At 38.3% G+C, this 25,064-nt stretch overlaps 1 protein-coding gene across 1 annotated transcript in view; it reads left to right on the top strand.

Annotated features, from left to right (window-relative positions):
• Positions 1–25,064, top strand: part of LOC127655271 (mannosyl-oligosaccharide 1,2-alpha-mannosidase IB) — a 96,106-nt gene that overhangs the window by 4,665 nt on the left and 66,377 nt on the right. Inside the window, exon 2 of the mRNA XM_052142977.1 lies at positions 16,795–16,891. Coding sequence (XP_051998937.1) covers positions 16,795–16,891 — 97 coding nt within the window. The remainder of the gene's footprint in view (positions 1–16,794; positions 16,892–25,064) is intronic.

Below are 25,064 nucleotides of genomic sequence, written 5' to 3'. Positions count from 1 at the left end.
ATTCAAACTTTGTATGTAGTTAACTGAATTTTTTTATTAATACGAAATTTAACAGGTAGCCAATGTAACTATGATAAAATGGGGCTAATGTGATCATATTTCTTGGTTCTCGTTAGCGTACTGACTGCTGCATTTTGAACCAATTGAAGTTTATTTATTGATCTTGCTGGACATCCTCCCAGTAATGAATTACAATAATCTAGTCTTGAGGTCATGAACGCATTAATTTGTTTTTCGGCATCAGCAAAAGAGAGCATGTGCTGTAATTTAGCAATATTTCTTAGGTGGAAGGATGCTTTTCTACAAGCAAGGGTCATTTGATGTTCAAAGGACAGATTGGTATCAAATATAACACCTAAGTTCATCGCTGTTGAAGATGATGTAACAGTATATCCATCGAGAGTCATATAACATTTTAGCGGCTTTATTTTTAATATTTTATTGTAAGAGTTTTTTTGGTCCAATAATTAGTACCTCTGTTTTGTTGGAATTGAGTAGAAGGACATTTCTGGCCATTCAATCTTTTATTTCATTGATATACAGCTAATTTGGAGACTTGTGAAATATAAAGTTGGGTATCGTCAGCAAAGCAATGGAAACTTATTCCACAATTCCTGATAATATCTCCCAGGGGAAGCATATACAATGAGAAAAGCAGAGGCCCTAAAACTGCTCCCTGTGCCACTCATCCATACTTTTGTTTGGTTTGACAATTCCTCATTTACATAGACAAAGTGGTAGCGGCCTGCTAAATAGGACCTAAACCATGCTAATGCAACTACACAGATGCTAACATAATTCTCTAGCCTATTCAAGAGAATGTCGTGATCTATCGTGTCGAATGCAGCACGAAGATCTAAAAGCACCAGAAGTGAAATGCAGCCGCGGTCAGATGATAAGAACAAGTCATTTGTAACTCTGATAAGTGCAGTCTCTGTACTGTGATGAGGCTTAAATCCTAAATTGTGTGCTTTCCAATTCACTGATAATAGCTCTTCTGTTTAAAGTTGTCTAGCGTAATAGCGATGGGAGACCACAAGAGGGACAGATGACAAACAGATAAAGCTGTTTATTGGAAGGACAAGGCATAGTACAAACTAAGTTGTGAATCTAGTGACCATATAGTCTCAGACGGCAGGCCCACGGACTGCTCAAAGTCTGTGCACTAACTGTTTTAGTATTGCTCTGCCATTAGTCAAAGGTCTGGCTATGCAAGACTAGTCACTACCATACACACAAAAGGTAGAAAGGTTTTTGTACTTCAAGAATGAAGAAAGTGATGTTGATGAGTTTGCAGTGTAGTGTATGAAACTGGTGTAACTGCGCAAACTGAATGATTATAAATTATTATGCGATTTAGATTTCGTTCTAGCTGTCAAACCACACACACAAAAAAAAAAACCCCACTGAAAATACATTATGTAGGCTATATGAAAGATAAATATATGCAATATATCATCCAGTGATAGCTAGAGTAAATAATCTTTGTCCTTTGATAGTGATATGGGTCGAATATAATGGGAAACTCTACGAGTTGTGCTCCGTGGCGATGCAGAATTTTAAGCAGTGAATATCAGCGGCAGTGTGTGTACCTTCATAGAAAATGACTTTTAGAATGCGCCATATCGTCCACCAGACGCGCCCAGTGTGCAACACTTTTTTTTTATTTACCCTTTCTCTTACACTTTAAGTAGTGTTGAGAGAGATGTTTGAAGAGACAAATTATTGTGCAATGAGCAGCCCTATTTAAATTTTTTTTTTTTTTTTTTAAATATATCGATAATCATCTGGAAAATGTTCTGATTATTGATGCGTAAAAAAGGCATAGATCCTAAGCCTAGTGTTTAAACTTTGGCAAACCAAAAATGGTTGTTTTCAGTTTTTCTCTTTCATATCCATGCGAAAACACTCATATGAAGCCCTTTCTCTGCATTTACTCTTAAAGCTCTATTTGAAAGAAGCATTTCACCTACACGCAAAATGCTAAATATTAATTAGTTACAGGTTTCCCACATTTATGAACCTTCGTTCTTATTCAAAGGTGTTTTCCTCATTAATTCACTTACTGACCGAAGCAGAATCCTCCATTAATTGGGTTTTTTATTTTAAATTGTATTTATTTACTTGGACTAGAAAGATTTGTACATGAAGAGTATGCTTGTTTAAATCTATTAATTTCAATGGGTGGATGGAAATCTGCTTGTGTAATCTCCAGAAAATGGTAAAAGAAATTACATTTACTAATTAATCACAAACAACTGTGATTGGAGAATCGTGAACAGCCCTGAGAAAATTTACAGATGCCACTTGACAATGCCTTTTATGTGTATCTTTAGAAGACGTAGAACAATTATTTACACTTGAATAATTACACTAAGAAACTTTGATAGTTATTATAATGAAAATAAAAACATAGTATACAGTTAAAATATTTTTATATATGGTCAGATTGCCCAAATGTTGGTCGGGACGTTTCAGAGTTTCTGAAAGTTGGTAGGGACGTGTATGGTTCGAACGCTGAATTAAAAAAAAAAATGGCGCAAACTGCGAGTTGGGCGGCTCTTTTCAACTGTCAGTGCTAAGCCTTTATGTACACCACAGGAAAGTTGTACCTTGTGCCTAAATGATGCCTGTTTAAAATATTAAACAGTGATATAGTATATTATTCTCTCGGTTGTTATTGCATAATATATTCGGGTCATGGGACAATGCCCATGTTCCCAGATGAAGGATGTCCTGACTCAATTTAAACTACTAACCTGCATACCTAAAGAATGTGTTGTTTTACCAGCTGAGAAGTGCATCCATTAATGCAGTATGTAATCTGATGGTAGCAGACGCAGCCTAGATTTTCCTCACGTAAACACTCAAAACGCTAATACACTAGATTTAACTAACATAATAACACATAACACCATCACAGTAGGTTTAGCTCTTTCAATCACAAAAAAACACAAGATTTACCTTGTGTAAACACACTAAATGCAAGCATTACATTTACCTTGCTTGAACATAAAACACTAACACACTAGATTTACCTCACACTAACCTGTCTTACCTGTTGTTTGTTTTGCTTGTCCCTATTTTTGTGTTTAAGAATATTGAAAGATGACAATATAACTAAAAGAGCTGTTTTGATTAGTCTGATAAAGTGAATTAAGCTGATAGAAAAAGATGCTCCACATTGTATCTGTCACTGTTGCTATGGTGCACCGCCTATGGTGCATACCTTGCTTGCTTTGTGTGTAACACCATATTTCAATCGATTTAACGAAAGTGCTGAATTCATCATTGTTTTTGTGTGTGGATTAGCCCCAATATTTCCAAAGCTCTGAGCAGAAAGGAATGAAGAGAAGACTAGTAGTTAATAGTGTTTGTGTTTTCATAAAGTGTTTGTTTTCATTTTATTCTGTTTATAATTTAACCTTCTGGATTTAAAACTTTATTAATCCCAGTCCAGTTTTGTTTTTATATACATTTCAGAAACTCTTCATAACCACCTCCAGAAATGTCATTTTGACAATTCTATCAAAGTTACTACTTGTACTACTCTCTCTACAATAACTCAATGTTAAGCTTACAGTTGTATTGATTTGTCTTAGGGGCCCTCAACACAAGCTGTGGGTTTCAATCCCTTACGCTAGGCAATGAAAGTGCATCAGAGCATTTTCAGGAACAATTATGTGGCTACAACAAGCGTGGATTGTTTTGAGTACAATGTTTTATACCCAATTGGTTATAATACCCAATTATATATGTTATATACTTTAATTGTGCTTATAATACTTTTGAACTGTCACATCCAGAGTGCGTGAAAGTCCAACAAATATTGAACCTACAACTAAATTTATTGCATTCTGGAGTCATTGGTCGCAGTTTTTTAGCATTAGATGGCAGTTTGACTTAAAGGTGCTGTAAGTGATTTTTACACACAACATTTTTCCTACTCCATGAGAGATATTACTGAAATAAGTGTTATAAGATATCTCCCCTGTCTCTAGACTCTGTAAACAGCAACAAAACTGTGTCCGCGGACCACAGACAATGACGCTTTCGACCTGTCAATCATTTTGCACGTTCTCATTGTGTTGTAGTTTCAGCGAATTATTGAGACTTACTGTGATTTAAAAAAAAAAAATTATATATTTTTTTTTTCTCCCAATTTGGAATGCCCAGCTCCCACTACTTAGTAGGCCCTCGTGGTGGTTCGGTTACTCCCCTCAATCTGGGTGGTGGAGGAAAAGTCTCAGTTGCCTCTTCTGAGACAGTCAATACGCACATCTTATCACGTGGCTAGTTGTGCATAACACCGCAGAGACTCCGCATGTGGAGGCTCATGCTACTCTCTGCGATCCAAGCACAACTTACCACGCACCCCATCGATAGGGAGAACCACTAATCGCAACCACAACGAGGTTACCCCATGAGACTCTATCCTCCCTAGCAACCAAGCCAATTTAGTTTCTTAGGAGACCTGGTTGGAGTCACTCGGCACACCTTGGATTCAAACTTTAGACTCCAGGGGTGGAGTCCCCTGAGACTTACTGTGATTTTTAAGACAACATAAGTTGACAGTGCTATTTTGCTGCTCTTGTTTTTTTAACAACCATTTCTGCACGATGTCAGTCTCAATAAAGATCATTTGGTATCTTTTGAGGGATTTGGAAAGAGGGGACATGGCTAATCCAACAGGTCAGTCTCGTAGAAGTTGAATAAAAGCTCCTTTAATGTGCGTTCTATGTGCTGGAAAACAAACATGTTTTCGTCAAAATAAAAAAAGGCCATTAAGATTACTTTAAAATCGCAATTTTCCACATTATTATCACAAGTAGAGGAAATATTTTTATGTGTACTTTTTTCGAGTTTTAATTTATGAAACGATATAGAGTAAAGATATATAATATTAGGAGGTAATTTTTTCACTGTCATTAATTGTATGTTTTAACTGTACAGTGCAGCAGATATAGTCAGTATTTGTGTCAGCTATATAACCAAAGTGTACCTTTGCTTAAAAATTGTGACTGTCTTAAAACAATTGGTGTACATTTACAAGACCTGTATGTGTTCCTTATACTGCAAAAATATTGATATGTCATTCCTTTTACACAATCTTTTTACAACATCTGTCATTCTAAAGTATAACATGGTGAAATTATAAAAAGTTTGTGGGAAAACCCCAAATGTTATGGTGTATTGACTCCAGCATTTGTAATGCCTTTTTGTTTACTCCATTTTGGTTGGTAAATAATTGGAAGTAAATAAATGAGTCTTCAGAAATAACGTTGTTTTTTAAAAAAAATAGTTTTTATACTTTTACAGAGGACATGTAGTGTACAATGCAGTTGCCCCCCAAAGAGTACACCTGGCCCTAGCCTGTTAATAATGTTTTGTGTTCTACTCGCAAACTTTCCGATCTGCATGATGATTTGACTGTATGTTTGACAGTATTGTTTACAGTAAATAATATTTCAGAATTTATGGAAATTAGCAAATTAAAAAGCACCTGATAAGAGTTGGTTATAAAGTATAATGTAAAGTCTTTAAATCGATACCCATTTAGTGTTTACCAAACAAGTAGTTATGAATTAGTTTGATTCTTTTTTCAGCACGGTCAGTCAAAAGTGTGCCAAAATAATTATTTATTATTATTTAAATGGCTCGAGTGCAAGCATACATTATTTTTCTAATTAATTTTCTCCCTGTAATACAGGCAGCATGTATAATAAATAATATGTGCCTACATTTCAACATGTTCACATACTTTCAACTTGTGTTGATGCTAGAATCATTTAATAAATACATTTAAATACACAAATTGCATTGCTTTTATTTATTTATGAATGCAACATTTTGGCTGTGTAGCCTACTCACAGAAGGATGCAGACACCAATGCAAAACTATAAATGCAAACCAATGCGCCGTCCATAACACGGAGCCTATGTCGTATGTTCGACGCAGAACCATAAATTAGCCTTTAGCCTTAAATGGCACACCCTTGGACTGCCAACAGTGCGTTCATTGACCGTTTGATGCAGATTGTGCACAAAAATGGGAAGCACTGACTAAAATTGCTTGTTCCAATCTGATTGACTGACTCTCTTGCTGTGAAAATCTGGAGCTTTGTGCTGCCCTCTTACTGTTAGTATTGGCAGGGTGAGTATTAGCCCTGCAGCATGCAGAGATCTGAAAAGCATCAAAGGGCAGGTTCAAGGTTGACCACATGCCCAGAAGATGAGATGGGGAGAAGGTGAGAGTGTACACAGCAGTCAAAGTCACTGAGGAGAAGATTGTGTCCGTTTGTAGATGTGTGTGAGAGTTTAAATGCAATAAAAGAATCATTGCTGGACACAACACCCGAGGCAACTTTACTTGTGGCCCAAGTTTGACTGGTCTAATTGGTTTTGGGTGAGAACAGACAAAAATGTAACTAATTTTTCACTATAAATCTTGACACCTGCAGTCTCCTTGGTGATCAAGATTTCAAGCTCTATTACAGTTCCTAGTGCCCGGTGCATGCATCAAGCACTAGGAAGTGAAATGGATCTTGAAATCATGATCATTCCTTGAGACTGCAATGGCAAGATCTACAGTTAAAAATTTCACTTCAGTCACTTCAGAAGACATTGATTAAACCACTGGAGTCATATGGATTTCTTTTATGCCAAATGTGCTTTTTGGAGATTAAAAGTTTTGGTCAACATTTGCATTGTATAACAATGCTTTGTATGGCGCTACTTAGCTGAGATTCTTATAAAAATATTTGTGTTCTGCAGAAGAAAGTAGATTCTGAGAGAATTTTTGTTGTTCAGATTAGTTGATTTAGAAAACACGTACCTTACCTTACATGACTTGGATCCATTTCTTGAAGTCTTCAAAATCAAGTGCACTGAGAGAGACAGACTCTTTCTGGCAAGATGGGGACCTTGAACACCAATTGAAGGGCCAATATAACTGAATTAGTTGAATGATGGGTTATACTTGACATGTCAGATGTTGGTGCAGTAATGTGTGGGTGTGATGTTTAAAGGCTGTCTCTAACAGAAGAGCTGTCCTCAGGTCTTTTAGTGTCAGAATGCTCTTTAAGGCAATTTATCACCTCGCCTGGCCTGTATTGTGTCATATCATTTACTGCAGGTTGAGAATCTGTCTGGGTGGACAGGTTATAGTACCTTAACTTTAACCTGCAGCTCTTCTGCATTATTGGTGGAGTCTAAATCAATTAAAGCTGCTCGGGCCATCACCGAGGCCAACTGGTAATTGGAGTCATAATGCCTTATACTTTTAGAGCAGCAATAGCGTTCTTATTTGACCTCTGTTTGTACTCTGTTTGGAGTTCAGTTTAGCTGCACTGAGTGATATGTGAGTGCACTGCATATGCCTGGTGATGGTTAATACTAATTAATGCAGCTCCCTTAGAGAAAACTGGAGGGCTTTGTCAAACTCTGAGTGTGTGTTTGGTGGTGTTTGTTCTTGGTGCTGTGTGTTCAAGCAATGAAGTAATTAGCTGACCAGGTGGAACCTCACCATCCTCAGCAGTGGCTGATGACACGATAGACATCAGATTTTCTTTGCATATCTTTTAGAAGATTTGTTTTCATTCATAGCAATGCTAAAGGCTACACTCTTAACCCGAATAAGTTGGCAGAACTCATAAATATGGAGGTAATCAGTTACATAAACATGTAATTTATTAACTTGTAAAATGTTAAGTAAGCAGAACTGTCAGATTTAGATTTTGTACTAATTTACATTTACATTTATGCATTTGGCAGACGCTTTTATCCAAAGCGACTTACAGTGCACTTATTACAGGGACAATCCCCCCAGAGCAACCTGGAATTAAGTGCCTTGCTCAAGGACACAATGGTGGTGGCTGTAGGGATCGAACCAGCAACCTTCAACAGTTCTGTGAAACTGATTCATGTTGATATTTTTCTTAACTTGAAATATTGAGTAAACTAACTCATGCACTTTAATAGTACTATAAATTTAACACTTTGGCTGAACTTAAATTCATCATGTATGCTCAAATTAAATATGTAAAGTAGAGGGAAACTAGCTAGTATGTACTAGCTAGAACAACCTAGTTAAGTGAATGTTAGCATGCTGAATGCATGCTGATTGGATAAACCATGCTTTGATTAGCATAGCAATTGCTCAACAAGTATATCAATATACTGTAGAACGATTTAATATTGTACCTGTCCTCAAGCTAATCTCAAACTCCACTATTCACCATAATGATAACCCCCCCAAAAAAACTTTAACATGACAGAAACAATACATCTTGCACTAAGACACACTATATAACACTATATAACACTTAACATTTACTCTCCCTGTTGAGTGCCATGTAAATTATGCTGGAAATAAAAATCCCCTTCCCTGTTTCAGTTCAATTTAAGTTCCTGTAAATATAGAGACAAGTTCATTAAATAGTAATTTATTAAAGTATTAGGCTTTACAGGTCACATTCACCCTTCTACTACTAAATCTATCAGGCGAAGAATGCATGGACAGATGTGAAGTGTGTGTGTGAAACCCACATTTGCTATATACGAAGGACCGCCCATCACAGGGGAAACTGCCAAACCAAGCAACTTGCTATGGGTCATCAAATTCACTGTTCTTAATTAAACTTGAATATTTGCATCTAATTTTGCCTTGCAGGTGTTGGCTTGGTCACAACCAGGTAAAAATTGAGAAAAGTTTAAAACTCCATGGTTCAGAAACAAATATTACAATTTGAAGAGACCTGCAGGGAAAAGGGGAGGGTTGTGAAAAACTTAAACAGGTAGATAAAGAGCATTTCATCCAAAAATGAAATTTCTGTGATCATTACTCACCCTCAAGCCTATATGAATTTCTCTCTTCTGAGGAACACAAAAGGAGATGTTAGGCAGAACGTTTATCGCATCGCTTACTTATAGAGACGAGGTATAATGTACGGCTGTGCGATAAAACTATCTCTCTCTATTGCGATTAAAAAAAATCGAGATTATCAGGTGCGTGTTGCTTAAAACTGCAAGCATTTCGGTTTTCTCAGACTGTAGGAGGTTGCTAACGTTAGCTGCCTTGCTAACGATTAGGCTAATCAAGTCACTATGGTCTGGGTCCAGACCTCGGATTGATTACATCCGGACAGCAAGACATCATGACGATGGTTGCGCCCTCTCACCGGCACTAGTAAGCAGCGCGACAAAACGACATCAGATCTGATCTTTCAACCTGGTAATTGTTGCAAATTTCAGGCCCTGCTGTATGTCGTCTACTGGTGTGTTCAACATGTTTTCAGCTGGCAAACTCATCCATGTTGAACTTTCTCAGTCTGAAGGATTGCCGTCACCCTTCTCACACCCTTGTTCAACTGAGTGTTTGTCTGTCTTTCCTCTTTTTTCTTTTTGTTCCCTGTTTCCTAATTTTTCTTAATTGTTTTGAGGTGTATTGTATTCTCTCTCTCTCTCTTTCACACTCCAGAGTTGGCTTTGTCTCTGCTCTAGGAATCTTTCCAGACAGAGTGATTTTATAAAAGGATCTCCCTCTCATTCTTTTCTCCCAGCACACAGTGGAAAAACCATCAGTGTGCCCCTTAAAATATGCCCAAGTGCTTTGTGGCTCCCTGGCAATTACACACTCAAAAAAGAAAAAAAAAAGACCAATGATAATGAGAAGTAAAATCATATTAGAACGCCTGTAAGCCGAAAGCAGTTTCGAGAAAGGAGACTGTGCCTCAGGGAGAAGATGCATTGTAACCATTGTTTTTGAGAACATAGTCTTATTTGTCTTTTGCTCTCTGATTTTTGTCACGTCCGAAGGCAGGTCCTGCCAGGTATAACCAATTCATCTGCCGAGCTGATGTGTGCACTGATCGCTGTTCAAACAAGTATGCTGGCACATGATGATAATTGAAATGCACAATGAGCCATCACTCAAACGGCTGAGCAGAAAGAGCAGACAAGGCTCATCTATCGCTCTTTGTTCTCTGTACAATGTGCTCTGTTCGATTGATGGGAGGGTGGAGATGATCATATCTGTCTGCTTGGGAATTGATATGAACATGACTGCTGATCCATAGGGACAGATCCAGTTAATCAATTAATTAGGCTGTTTGTGTGGATACACCGAATACTGAATTTGCAGTGGAAACTAATGAAGCTCTTGATGAATTGCTTCAGGAATGTAAATTCTTATTAATATTTGTATTGCACAAATATACGGGTAGTTGATATTAAAGGGGTCATGACATGAGAAACCAAATTTGCCTTGATCTTTTGGTATATAAGAGGTCTTTGTATCATTAAAACGTCCTGCAAGTTTAATATTTTAAGACGTCCTCCCCATTCTAAACGAATCATTTATTTAATCAAGCTCAAAATACAGCTCGTTCTGGATTCATGGTTAGAAGTGACGTGTCGGTTAGAAGTGACGTAACAGCGTTTGCATATGACCGCCTCCAGCACAAGATAACTACGCTTTAAGCGCAAGACAGCTACGCTCATTTCAGTATCGCCGTCGCCTCACAAGTGTTCAGTCGATGGACAGCGAGCTCTGACAGAGACTACTTGTGCACAGGAAAATTACGATGCCACACAGATGTGCTGTTCCTGGCTGTGGTCAAACAAAACCTCTGAATAAGCTGCCGAAAGATCCAGACGTCAGGGAAAAATGGATGCAGTTTATTTTTTGCGGACGTTCCAGTCACGGCAGTGTTAACTTAAGCGTTTGTTCTGTACATTTTAAGGATGACTGTTTTGAGAACAAATCTCAATATAATGCTTTCTTTGCCAGAAAACTGTTGCTCAAAGATAAGTCCGTGCCGACTATTCTGGGAACAACGACGACGCTAAACTGTAAGTAGGCCTAATCTATTTTAAACTTTAAACTACTTTTTAAAGCGCAATTTCATTCATTATGAATAATCACAGTGTTTTTACTTAGTTTACTTGCATATTGTTCTGGCTGGAGGCGTCAATAATTGATACATAGGCACTGACGTTAGCCAATCATAACAGTGGGCGTTAACACTGAAGTCTTAAATGGAAAACGCCCCCAAAACAGACTGTTTGAATCAGAGGATGAGAAACAGGGTGGGAAAAGGTCATAAATCACTAGATTTTAAAAGTTTTTCTTAAAAAAAAATATATTAATACTATAATTGCACCTAAGGGAACATAATAATACAATAAAAAAAAACCATGTCATGACCCCTTTAATACTTTTCGGAAGTTGACGTATCTTGAGGTGTGAAGCTATATATTCCATCTAAAACTATTTAAAAAACATTTAGCTAAATATTTTATATTATGCATGCAGCTTTTATGTTAGGTATAATATACAGCATTCCGTTCATTATAACAGTATAAACACAGACCGGGTGACCTGAAGGTGTTTTTACATTATTTTGCCCGTTACATGCAGAGGTGGGTAGCAACACGCTATATTTACTCAGTTACATTTACTTGTGTTACTTTTTTGGGGGGAAATGTACTTTTAGTGTAGTAAGTACTTTTTACTCTCAATCAAGTACATTTCTAATGAAAAAAAATTACTTGATTACAATGGGCGGCAGTCCTGTCGTTACATTACTGGGTTTAATTTGAGTTAATGTGTAATTTATTAGAGATTTTTGAATGGGACTTTTACGACAGCAGAAGTTTACAGCTGCGCACGGTGTCACAGACTCACTCATGCAGAGTCCATCACTGCTGCAGCGTCATGCTCTTCTAACTAAGTGAAACACTTCTTTCGCTCCACACAGTAAAAAAATCATAGTTTCAAGAGTAATGCCTTCATTTAATACGAAGACAAGTGGATATTTCAATATTTAAAACTGCAGCATCAACTTAAGGCATCATTCTGAGGTAAGTTGTGGATCTAATGCTAATGCTGGCTTTTATGTGTAATGTGGTGGTCATTTTCAGGGTGATTCTGTAACTGGGCTCTTATGACAAATTTTTAAGTGTACATTTTTAAATCAGTGTAGCAATATATTAGTACTCTTTGTCCTACATGTCATGAGCAGTATTTACGCATTTACCTCGCACTGGCAACTATCACAGCTTCTTCAGGCTAATTAACTGTATAAATCCATGTAAACATACAAGTGTATATGCCTTTTGCTCTGCTGTTCGTGTGATTGACAACTGGAGCATGAGCGGACAGCATTTCTGCACGTGCACACCGAGGGGCATGAGGCACGCGTGTGAGATGTGTGGGCACAAGGCAATCGTATGGCGAATAATATGTGTTAATTTAAATAGTAAACACATTTTATCTAATGTACATTATTGTATTTATTTGTTATACTTAAGTAATTTTAAACTCCAATACAAGCTGGGTAGTGTTTCTGGGTGTATGGCGCCATATATCCTACCAAATTATTATTACCTATGTGTTATAAGAGAATATTTAAATCATCCACAGAATTATCATCTCCACTGTGTGCAGTTAATATATTATCACCTCAGTGAATATAGAAAATAAAGAATTCTTCAGCCTAATTGCAAATTTCTGTATAAGAGTACATTTCAAAAAGTATCAGTATGGTTTGCCTCTAATGTTATTTTAATCAAGTAATGATTTGTGAAAGTAATTTAATACATTCAGCATGAAATAAAACATTGCTGCTGGAGTCAAAACGTCATCTCGCAGTGGATTATTTGAAACTCAAAATTAGAATGCATTGTGGGTAAAATTGAGTGAACAAAAGTACGGAATGAATGGCTCGCTGAGAATTCAGATACTCCTACAATATGGCGGACATCCAAAGTAGTGCACAGTATAGTGGATTGGGGTCGGTTTCAGACACCGTGAGTATTCCGTGACCTGGGTTGGTACCCTATGCAGGCTGCGTACTCTGCGTTTAGAGAACGGCAGTACAGAACTAATGATCTAAACTCTCTCAAAACTGTAACTACACTGAAATGAGAATCCACACAGGACTTTAAAAGCTATGAAATGGCGAAAGTAGGCATTAATAAATCATGATCTTGCTTTGGTTTATATTTCAAAATTATAAACCAAAAGCCTTAATTAAAATGTCTTAATGTCTTAAATTCAGTTTTCCAAAATTGAAGGTCATAAAAAGTCTTAAATATCTTACAACATAATACAACAAAAGTCTTAATTTTTATTTAAAGAGACGGGAATTGTGATATGACCTAATGTGATTATCACAGTTCAAAAGAATATGATTTAATTAAATAAATGCATGTGCTGCATCCTTCAAAGTTAAAATGTGGCACTGTTGTATTTTCTCCAAGCAGGCAGGGGCTTGTGAGTGTTTCCAGCTGTTGCAGAACAGTTCACAATCATTAAGCCATAAGCACATTTTTATGGACAATGACTAGAACTGGCTTGATACGTCTTTTATTTGCTAGTTAAAAGCCAAGGCTTAATTTTAACAATTTGAATTCCCTCCTTGCTACGTAGGCTGTGTTCTCAACGCTACACAAGGCCTCCACTTAGTCAAAACAACTGTTAATTGACAGGCAGAACAACCCTGAACAGTTCATGAATAAAACATGAGAGTGTGGTTGGAAGTTACAGATGATGAAGTGGGAGTTTTGTGGTGAGTGGAGGAGAGATCTGTGGACTCTGCAAGTTCTTTAAGATCCTTTAGTGGAGATGTTAGGCTGATCAAGATATCAGAAGCTTTAGACTGAGGCAAGCGCAAGCAATTAAACTCCTCCCTGACATGAAGATGTGGGCTGAAAACATTGCTCTCAATCTCTTTGCAGCTACTTGGCTGGCTTTTTTCAGGGGGGCCAGGCTTCTTTCTTGCTGATCACAGTCTTTAATTAATTTGTCTTCCCTAAACGCGTTTAACAATCAGCCTAATCAGTGGTCAGCCTGTGGTCTGTAGGAAAACTGCTGGAAAGAATGCATTGTGATAATTCATAATATTTTGTGCTCACAGCGTGTGCCATGGAAAGATTGAAAGCTGACAACAGAATTATTGTATTGATTTCATTGGCACCGGCTCTCTGCTGGGTTTCTGCTGTTTAGACTGAGAAAAACAGGAAAAACAGAGCTTGTGCTTGGGATTTTCCATAGAGGAGCATACGCACACCGCAGGCTCGCTGTCTCAGGAGGCTGTTAAAAACTCTGCAGCGTCACAGCTTTTCTTTTTTTCTTTCAATTTGACATTATCAATGGACAAAGATTATTTACTCAACTGGATGATATATTGTGGATTAGAGAAATTGCATAATAAATGTCACCATTTCTAATTGCTCAGTTTGCAGGGTTACACTAGTTTCATACACTAACCTGCAAACGTCACTTTATTAATTCTTGAATTACAAAAACCTTTTTAACTTTGAACAGCCATCAGCTCATAATGTGTGTAATATCTGCCTCGTCCATGCCTCAACCAGATTCAGTAAATGTTAGCTCACCCCATGTGGTCTCCCAAAGCTATTATGTCAAACTACATTGAATGGAATGCAACTGGCAGTGAATTGAAAGCACACAAATTAGGATTCTAATTTAAATGTCAGCTAAAGTTAATATATCGATAAAATAACGTGTTGATCAGTAATCAATATATCGCTATTTTATGACCTCCCTAGTAGGCAGAATACAAATGCCTAATTTTGGCCACATTCTAATGGGGCGTTCACATATACAGCGGTTTTAGGGGCTGGAGAAATTGGTGGTTTTGTTGGGTGTTGTTGCTGTTGCTGAATGCCAAATTAAGGAAGCATTGCATCTATCATTTGCAGAGAAGATAATCTCAAAATTAATTGCGACCTAGCTCAGTTCGAAAAATGAATCCAAGATGACAGACAAGTCAAGTGAAATTGAAGTGAAGTTATAAATATACTTTTGTTGCATCTAGTATCACGCCAATAGCTTAGCTACATGCTAAAGTCAAAGACTTTTGGAATCAGTTGTTAGACAAGTTTTCTGTGCACTTCATGTAAGAAAGCACTTTTTTTGCACAATTTGTTGTAGGTTTTGCCTATGTAGATTGTTCCAAATCAGTCAGAGATTCCATTTCTGTTAGGATTCTGTTCACGCAGGAAACATTGTTGCTATTCTGTTGTGTACACATGATCAGGTGGATGTCTTTGCGCCGTTGCGCTGTCTCTCTCACTACGAGTTCTGCAAAGACGCCTTGCTAAGTTAAAAATAGTTGAATCTTTGACGCAACACAGCGGATCAATGTTAGTTTTAAAAACAATGGACCAATCAAATGAATCTGGGGGTGGGATACGTTTTGTGGATTGATTGTGTAGCAATGGTGTATGGGAGTAAATGCACCTTTAAACATTCCGTCTGTTTACTTCTGTTGCACTCTGTATTTTTTCAGTATTTTTAATGCAGGCTGTGGGAACGCAGACAGTGTGAATGTCCCCTTAAAAGGCAACTGCCTGCAGTTGGTGGGCACAAGGCAGTGGACCGTAAGACTGCTCACTTGGTTTTTGAACGGAGCTATAGTTTCATTCTTACAACGAAGAAACATCCTGCATGACTAAGAAGAGTTTGCAGAGATTCCCTATTTGCTTTTCATTCACCTTTTCAACCTTGGGCTCCTGGTTTTGCAGGATGTATTTAAAAATGAATTGTGATTTGTGTGAGCGAGCACTTTTTCACACTGATGTGGTAATATCTGTAGACATGTCTAAATGTGGAGTGGCTCGGCGGTGAATCTCAGCCAGTCATTTAATGGTAGTGAGTGAGAGCTTGGTGAGTACGCCTAGAGCCACAGCTGAGACAAAGTCACGCATACAGACTCAGACATACACTGTGACCATTCATCTTTCTCCAGTGGGGGGAAAAAAAGAGAAATATACATGCACAGCGTGAAGATGCATCAACAGTGTGCTCCTGGCCAGTGACCTGAAACTGCAATGACAGAGCAACAGACAGGGTCACGGCCGCAGCAGGGGCTTCTGGGTAACAGGACATCACTGCTGCAGATACTTTATCTTGCACTTGAAAGGCCTTTGTTGCTTTCCCTGTGTTTTTCCATGTTGGCTAAAACGGAACACTTTTTCTCAGAGCAAATTTTAAATATATTAGCATTTCTAGTAGTAGGACTACTTCATGCGATTTTCATGTGAAAGTGATGAAGAAATAGTGAGAAATGTGTTAATACAGAGCAGGATGTGTCTCAAACAAGTTAAGATGAGGAAAGCTTGTTTTTAATGGTGTTGTTTTGTAGAACGCCAAGCAGAGTTTAGTTGTTTAAGGTTGCTTTACGGCTTCAAATGTGGCTAATCCAATCAGGTTTTGTGTCTGATATACCGGTTTTATAATATTAGATTTGGTTTTAAATAAGCAGCTTTTGTGCTGTGATGTTGATGATGAAAAACCTTACTTTTGGTTTATGTCTAGCATTTTACAAATGAAAAGAGAACACAATTAAATGAAACAAAGTAGCTTTGATTTTAAAAGTAATAAATTTTTTGGTTGATCAAAAATAGGCCAACATGATTATTTAAAATTAAACCTATATATTTGTTGAATATCCAGCAATATTAACTACATTGTGACCCAGATAGTACATGCAAATCACCCAAATATATATTTGATGTGTGCTTTTTCATCTGGAAGATGTTTGGCATCTTTTTAAGTACTTGTTTGTCTTGTATGTACTCAAAAGTAGAATGTGATGCATTTCAAATTAAACGAAATTAAATGGACAGTTTGGAGTTGTGCTATCTTGTACCTTTTACTTTGATATAAAGTTACTTGTACTGTGACTGAAGATTTTGGTCATAACGTCCAATGCCATTTTTCGCATTCATGGTCAAGAGTAACCTTCTGTTATTTCTGTGTGTCTAGATGATGAAGCATGCATGGGACAGCTACAGACAATATGGCTGGGGCCACAACGAGGTCAAACCTATCGCCAAAAAAGGACATTCCACCAATATCTTTGGTAAGGAAGGAGCATGCATGTTTTGGAGCTCATTAACATGTAAATGACTGCTCTTGCTAGATGATTCTGTCCTGGTTGGTAAGGACTGGCATACGCAACTCCATCTTCATCCAATTTTGTGTGTTCTCAAACGATGAGACATGCTCCGTTTAATTTAATTTTTGTGTGTGTGTGTGTGTGTGTGTGTGTTGTATAATGCTTCGACTGGGTGCTAGTGAAGAAGATCTGACTGCTGGGACTAAATCCATGTGTGTGTACGCATGTGAGCGTCCCTATGCAAAGAACAACATTTAAAGACGTGAAATTAAAACTGATTTCTACTAACGTAACCAAGCTGGGCTGAAAAATATTATAAAATGGATAGTTCCGACTCTAAATTCTGATTGGATGAGGTATATTTGAAGCCAATTAAATATGTATGATAAACATCAATTCTATATTGATGCACTAATTTGCCTGGTTACTTGGCAATGTTGAAAGGCCTACACTTTAACTACAGTACTGTGCAAAAGACTTCTCCACATTTGTCTTAAAATGGTTATTTATATCTTCAGCTTTAGTGTCAATAGGAAATATACATTTAGGACTCCCAAGCATTCATTTTGCCAATAGAATAGAAAAGAAAAGCAGGTAGCCCTGCAACAGATGGCATGACTCCCACAGAGCCCCCCCACTGAAAATCGAGTCAGTCTGGTCTTTTGCACTGTACTATATTTTGCTTGGAGGAAGAATTGTTATTCTGAATATTTTAATTATTGGTTAAAAAAATTTAACTTGTTTTAGTGTGTCAATGCCTATTATCATATTGCTGCAACAATAAGTCACTCGAGGCCTTGCATTACAGTGATTTTTATCATGCTTGAGGCGGTTTTTAAAGAAAAACAACCCTTGACCATGGTTTAATAACTGTAACAGCATTGAGTGGCTTGTTGTTTTTAACCAATATTATTATCTCTCCATTTTGGAAAAGAACCTCCAGTTTTCACGATCCAATCAAATCCTATAAGGATAAAATCAAGTCCCACCCTACATGATTTCCTTCTAAATATCGTTTCACTCTAAAATACATTGCAGCCATTAAAATTCAACCGTCAACCATGATTCTCACAAACTAGTAAAGATGCTGGATGAGTCATGGATTTATTTGTTCATTTTCTGAAATGCCAATGATACCCATATATGCTGCAGTGCTGTGTTTTAAACAAAATAACAGGGATTTGAAGAAAACAACAAAGGGATGAGGGTGGAAGAATAAGGAAGAATATGAGATAATGCTGCAGTGCAGTGTGCAGAAGTCTTTCACACTTCACTTTCATATTTAATAAGTGCTTCTCTGTCTCTACCTCATGCTCCATGTGAAATGAACTGCCTCCTTAGCCATGCCTGTATTTCTCAATTTGGGAGTGTAAACATACTTGGGTGTATTTTTGAGAGAGTGAAGAAAGTAGACACTCCTGGATGACTTTCATCAAATACACTACATAGCCATAAGCATGTGGATACTCCTTTATAATTAGCAGGTTTGTCAAGGCCCTTAATACCAGCGAAGACCAATCTTAATGCTACGTCATACAATGACTCACTAGAGAATTGTGGCAACGGTTTGGGTAGAGCCCTTTTCAGTTCCAGCATGACAATGTTCCTCTTGCCACAGCGAGGTACATAAAGAAATGGATTACTAAGTTTAGTGTGGAAGATCTTGACTAACCTCCTCAAAGCCCAGACCTGAAACCCAATGAACACCTTTGGGATTAATTGGAACAGCAACTATGAGCCAGTCCCCATTGGAACATTAGTGCCTCAACTCATTGATGCTCTTGTATATGAATTGGAGCCAATCCCTTACAGCCACGTCCCAATTTCTATTGGAAAGCCGTTCTAGAAGACTGGAAACTTTTGGCCACATGGGATATGCTCTACCATCTTTTTCAGACGTTTTTTTTTTTCTGATACTCTCTTAGGGCTCTTCATTTTACCTGGCTGTTGGCAGAACACTGTGTTCTTTGCTTTGTCTGAAGTTGTATCTCTTGGAGAGGAAAAAACACCCCTCTTTTTCACACTTCAAACACTATTGTTTGACTTAGGAGAGTTATGTACATTGTTAGCTGTGCATAAACCTGGTAGATAGGGACAATTCAAGAGTTTTATACTGCTACTGTTTTTCTAATTAATCTTCTAAATTACATTTTAATTGACATGTTCTTCTAATGTAATTTTTCACCTTGTCTAAATTGAATGTTGGCAAAGGCTTATTGACATAAATACACAGATAATGGGACCCCATTATGAGCACATCATTTCCACAGATTAACGTATACATCAGGTTAATTGATGTCATCCTCATTTGGTTTGCAGAATGAACAATTGTAGTGAGAGGAATGAGCTTTCGTATTATGAAATGAAAGCTTGATTTGTTTTGTTGGCTTGCTTGAAATAGAGAAGCAGCCTAAACTGTTATTGACCCTGCAAATATGCAAATAAGAACGTTATCCTGGGGTTTACGAATTTACAGTGTGAAACATGAAACCAGATAACCCTGGATCCCATTTATTCAGGCTTTAGAATGAGTGAAAATGTAGATAGTTCTGGTTATTAATGTTATGAATGTCCACTAAAATCAGCTAAGAAGTTGTGTCTCAATATTCATGGCCTTTACAGCACCATCGTTGCAGACATCAAAGCAACAACATTTAAAAAACAATCACTGCCGTATTTGAAAAGTCTGTAGGTTTTAAGTTAAATGTTTTTTCGGTGAGTTATATTTTTTAGCTAATTGGTTGAATATCTGTCAGCTGCCCTATTGAAGCTTGCACTTAATTCCTATTTTGCAAAGAAATATGTTGGTGGCTGCCAGACCCTTAACCAGTCTACTAATATATAGCATTGTGAAAGAGTAGTGGACTAGTTATTAAGACAACTATCCATTTAGTTTTTGAACTAAACTTTCAAGTACATTGAAAATGTGTTTTTTGCACATCTCTAAGCAGCATATTTGTGAAGTTCCAACAACTTGGTGATGTTAAAATCTAGGACATCTCTACAGATTTCAGAAAACTTTGCACTTCATGTTAAAATCTTCTCAAAGTATATTGTACTGTTGTAATTTATCCTAGAGGCTCTTACTCTCTTGACTGCACAACTGATGTGTTGGTCGAAAGTACGCTGACCAACCCTACGCTGACCTACCCGACTGGCTCACTGTTGCGGTTGGGCATGGACTCACCCATATTGATCCTGCCATCGACCTCTGTTGATTTTGTTTGTGTAAAAACATTTGACCCATAAAAGACCAAGACTGCTGGAAGGTACTGTCTGGACAGATCCCTGATAGTAAGTAGTTTTGTCTGTAAACGAACACGCTGTTTACTCTGAAAAGTGCTCATACAGGACCCCAGGGTCAGACTACATAACACAACTGCCATTGCTGCCTATGCAATAATGCAATAGTTGAATAACCGCTCATCGACATGTGCACTCTTATGATGAAATGTGATTTTTGAGTGACTGTTTTGTGAGTTCCATTTCATATTTAGAGCTTATTGTGTCGTTTAGAGTTTATTTACATGGTGATGGACGATCTGTTGTCAGAAGTGTGATTGTGCGCCTGTAACTAGTCATTAAGACTTTGCCATAAAGAGGTTTTTATTAGACAATGGAGAGGTGGAGACTCTTGCAAGCGGTGAGGCTTTATGTTTTTATTGTTTTCCTCCTCTGCATGGCTCAATGAACTGATTAAGCTTAACCTCAGTATGAACCCTTTACACAGTGTGCAGGATGATGTCTTATCCTGTGTTGAAGTGTAAAGAGAGAGTGAGTGAAGGCTGAATCTAGATGGCTATAACCTGATCCAGACCTGCAGCTTGAGATGAGCCTTTGTGTTCTCCGCCATCCCGTTGTCCAATGTTGTTGCCATAGCAACGGCCGGGCTAGCTGTGGTCAGTCTAGGTCTGCTGCCTGATAAGAGGGAGAGCATCCTGACTAGAGTATGTAATCAGTGCTTTGCTTAATCAATACAAACCAGCATGTAGCTAATGAGTTGAGGATGCACGTCAGAGTCGTCATTGAGTCTGCTACTCAGACCATTGACAATAACTCTAATTTTCGGCCCTCATATGTGTTCCCAGTAGGAAAAAGAAAGTACAGTGCAAGATGAGTCATGTTATAGGGTGAACCACTAAACAAGAGCTTAGTGGGTCACCCTTAGGAAAGCCTGACTGGTGAAAAGATGTGTAGCCAAGTGAGCAGCAGGCATTAGCCATGTTTCCATTGTTGGGCTAAATGAGGGCATGCTAGTGTGTGCCAGGGCCTGTTGCGATCCCACTGTCACTTCATCACTGGGGCTTCATCATGTGCCCCGGACCGCCAATTACACTTGAGCCAAAGAAGGCCAACTGAGGATTGATACTGGGTCAATATCAAAGGTGGAGTTTCACTAAGTCAGGTCAGAGATTTCAGCACCAATATACTAATTTCCAATTTTTTCATATCTAGCTACCAGCTTACCTCAACAGTTCAATGGAGAATTGTCAGTACTGGTCAGTATACTAAATTAGGGTTCTTCTATATACTTGGGCTGATGAAAATGTGCAACGTCAGATCGATGGCATCTGCCAAAACTAAGACGTGATTAAGTATATTGTAGCTGAACTTGCCAAGTTGTGTATCCAGCTCTCAATTGTACAGGTTCAGGAATTTTTTTCTTCTAATTCCGGGCACAGTACAAATCATTGTTCATTTCGAGGGCTAGCTAGTCTTCAGAGTGGAGACGATGGTGGGAATGCAGATCGATTTTAGGCTCAAGGTCCGAGGCTATTGGCCCCGGCTGACCAGTATATATAGCCCTGGCTCACACTGACAGCTATTGTGTTTGGAGTAGACTTGTGTAGCCAGACTTTGACTAAGCCAGCTGCAAGAAACGCCTTAAGTTAGAAAAAACCTTTATTGACGGTACACTTAAAATGATAAGGGTTTTGGATGCTAGTCCACATTTTTGCTTATGCTGCCTTCAAATGCTTTCGGTATTATCCCCAAGTGTCTCATGTTCAAGGGATGTTGTCTGAAACATGGGCAACTCCAGGTTCATTCTTAGGGTCATTTTTTTGGAAAAAATCTTGGGAAAGTTTGACACATCCCAACTCGGAAACTTGGGTATCAAAAGTATCTCCCAATCATAATTGCATCTTGGGGGGCATTCAACTGCAACTTCTGAGTAGGACACGCATAGTTAGAATTATTCCGATAATACGTGAAGCTTTATTTAAAAAAATATAAGTAGAACCGCCCACTTAGACAGGAAGAAACTGTCTGCTCCATTTTCTGTTTTTGTGTGTGGTTTGAAGGTGGGTTTACCTGAAATGGATTATACCACAATAATAGACCATTTGTATAATGGTGCTACAGTCTCAGGGCTCCAGACTAACTTTTCCACTGGTTGCACTGGTGCTACCAACTTTCTCAGTTGGTCGCACCAGCATATGATTTGGTCGCACCTTTTTTTTTTTCTGCTACATGCCATGGGATTAATCAATGCATGCTAATGAATAGTGGTCTTAATCTGCATACCCTAGTTTTGCACTGATGTAAAAAGACTGACAGTGACACAAGACCTCATGTTAGCAAAATGTTTTAATCTTTTAACTATCAAACCAAAAAAACTATTATAAAAACTTTTATGTTTTTTAATGTTTGATATATAATTTTACTGTCTTCACAGCTGTTCAACCCCGGAGGAAATTTTTTCAGCCGTCTTTTTTCGCAGATTGTCTGCTATCACTCCTATAAATTGGGCACAGGCATGTCGTTGGCATAAGTGGGATTAACATTCAACCCATTCTTTTACATCAGTATAATTTCTGATTTGAATTTTGTGAACGGGAGTTCCTCTTCTGCCATGTTATAAGCAGTGTTAAATTTTATAATCATTTCCTTTTCCTCTGTCGAGCGATTACTCTCATCTAACCTCTGAAAAGACGTAGGAAGGGGCTCGGTGTTTCGTGAGACACACCGGTCCCTACAGGTTTTATGTTTTTTGCTTTCATTGTGCAGTTTAATAGACTCAATCTTAAATTGCGTAGACCCTGTAACAAATTTAGAATGACCTGCAATGGATGGGCCACACTGTTTACAGTACAAACAATGCATGGCACTCAGAGCCGGATTATCCATAAGGGCACTTGGGCCAGTGCCCAGGGGCACCAACCATTCACAACCACTAGGGGGGCACCACATGACACAAGCTTTAAAAATATTTTTCGTAAATTGTTATATTATTAACTTGAAATTCTTGAAAGACCATACATAACTTGTTTATGAACACTAATTTAACAATAATAATAATAATAATAATAAATTATAAATAAATGAAGATTACATGACCACTATCACTCCCCCCCTCCCCAATCTGTCAGAGTTGAGTTGGTCCACAACAAGTACGCGCAAATGTGTCATTTTTTTAACGGCTACAGAAAATGAATCAAAATCCAAAATGGACAGACGATTCAGAATGGCGATTGAGTGGTTTCGCAAAAAGAAGATTAAAGAAAGAGAAGGACGCTAGACGTTTAGCTACAATAAAAAATGTTCCAGGGATCGACAATTTTTTTGTTAGATCACTAGATTTTTGGGAGAACACTGGAATTGCAGACACCAGCAGCGCTAAGTCTGACACCGCAGGCTCTGCTAGCGGGGGAGATGCAGCAGCTGCTAATGTTAGTCAGGGCGTCGGCGATGACCGCCAGGCGAATGAGGATATTCTCCTTGTCCTTGGGGGAGACAGGAGCGAGGAAGACTCGGGTGAGGAAGAGGACATTAATGAAGGTAAATATTAGGGGTGGGACGGTACATGTAAGTTATTCGTATTGAACCGAAACGGTACGGGCGTCACGTCTCGGTGCACGAATTTACACGGAGAATACACGGTATAAAAATAAATAAAACTAAATAGTGATACATATTGCTCTATTTCGCATAATGAACAGTCTGATCAAGATTGCAATGCTGGAGTGTGTGTGTGTTTGTGTGTGCGCGCGCGCGATCGAACTGTGTGTGTGTGAGAGAGACACTGATCTATTATAGAATGTCATTATATAGATCAGTGGAGAGAGAGAGCGAGAGAGAGAGGCGCGGGCGCTATCGAACTGTGTGTGCGTGTGAGAGAGAGAGAGAGAGAGCGCCGTGGTCGCGATCGAACTGTGTGTGTGTGTGATGTGAGAGAGAGAGAGCCGTGGGCGCGATAAAACATAAAAACATACTCCGTCATTTTGTTCATACAGGACATCATTCAAACTGCAAAGTGTTTACTTATATTCGTGTACACTCGCAATAAAACACAACAAAGTGCTTTTGTCACACTCTAAACTCTTGTCAAACTGTAACCTACAACTGTCACCCAACAAAACACACACACACACACACAAATCTGTTTATTTTTAAGTTACACATTCTACATTGATTAAAAATCAAATGTGTTTTAATGGTAGTATTAATAAATTGAGACATTTGAATATAGTGCTCACTGCTCATATGCCTACATGTATGTAGTTGGACAAGTTAGGAAATTACATTTGAGAAATCACCTTGATTATGTCTTGTCTGATTGGGGGGGGGGGGCCTTTTGAGGTATAGTGCCCAGGGGCACCACACTGTCTTGATACGGCCCTGATGGCACTAGCCTCGTATCGCAACCACGGGTACTGTCTAAGCCATTGCTGCTGGAAGTTGTGCCTTTTCTTTTTCCTTTGCTCACTCGGTTCCTCCCTGTCCGCACCTGTGCTCTCGTCATCAGTTGTGTCTGTGTGCTGGCTCGTTGGCTGGTCCTTTCCACCAGCATCCTTGACTTCCACACTTTGTTTTTTAAAGTATTCAGCAATTGCCCGTTTCATTTTAATTCGTGAATTCGGAATTGGCGCGTTTCACCATCAGTGTGCAATGCGCGTGATGTGTACGTTGTTTATAAATAAACTGCACGTTTCTTGCGGAAGAACACTGTAGCCGGAGCTACTTCTCTCCGTTAATGTCGAGTCACGCAGGCACTGGGCAACATCGCAGCCAAGCCGAGCCCGGGATAAAATAGTCAGAATATAAACACTTATTAATGATTCAGGATAAGTCAAAAACACGATTTGGAAAATGGATTCATGATGTACTCGTTCATTTTGAACATAAGTTACGGACT

This window comes from Xyrauchen texanus, chromosome 14 (genome assembly GCF_025860055.1).
Source record: "Xyrauchen texanus isolate HMW12.3.18 chromosome 14, RBS_HiC_50CHRs, whole genome shotgun sequence".
NCBI lineage: Eukaryota > Metazoa > Chordata > Actinopteri > Cypriniformes > Catostomidae > Xyrauchen > Xyrauchen texanus.
Note: the sequence above shows the minus strand (reverse complement) of the source record. Positions and strands in the feature narration are given on the sequence as shown.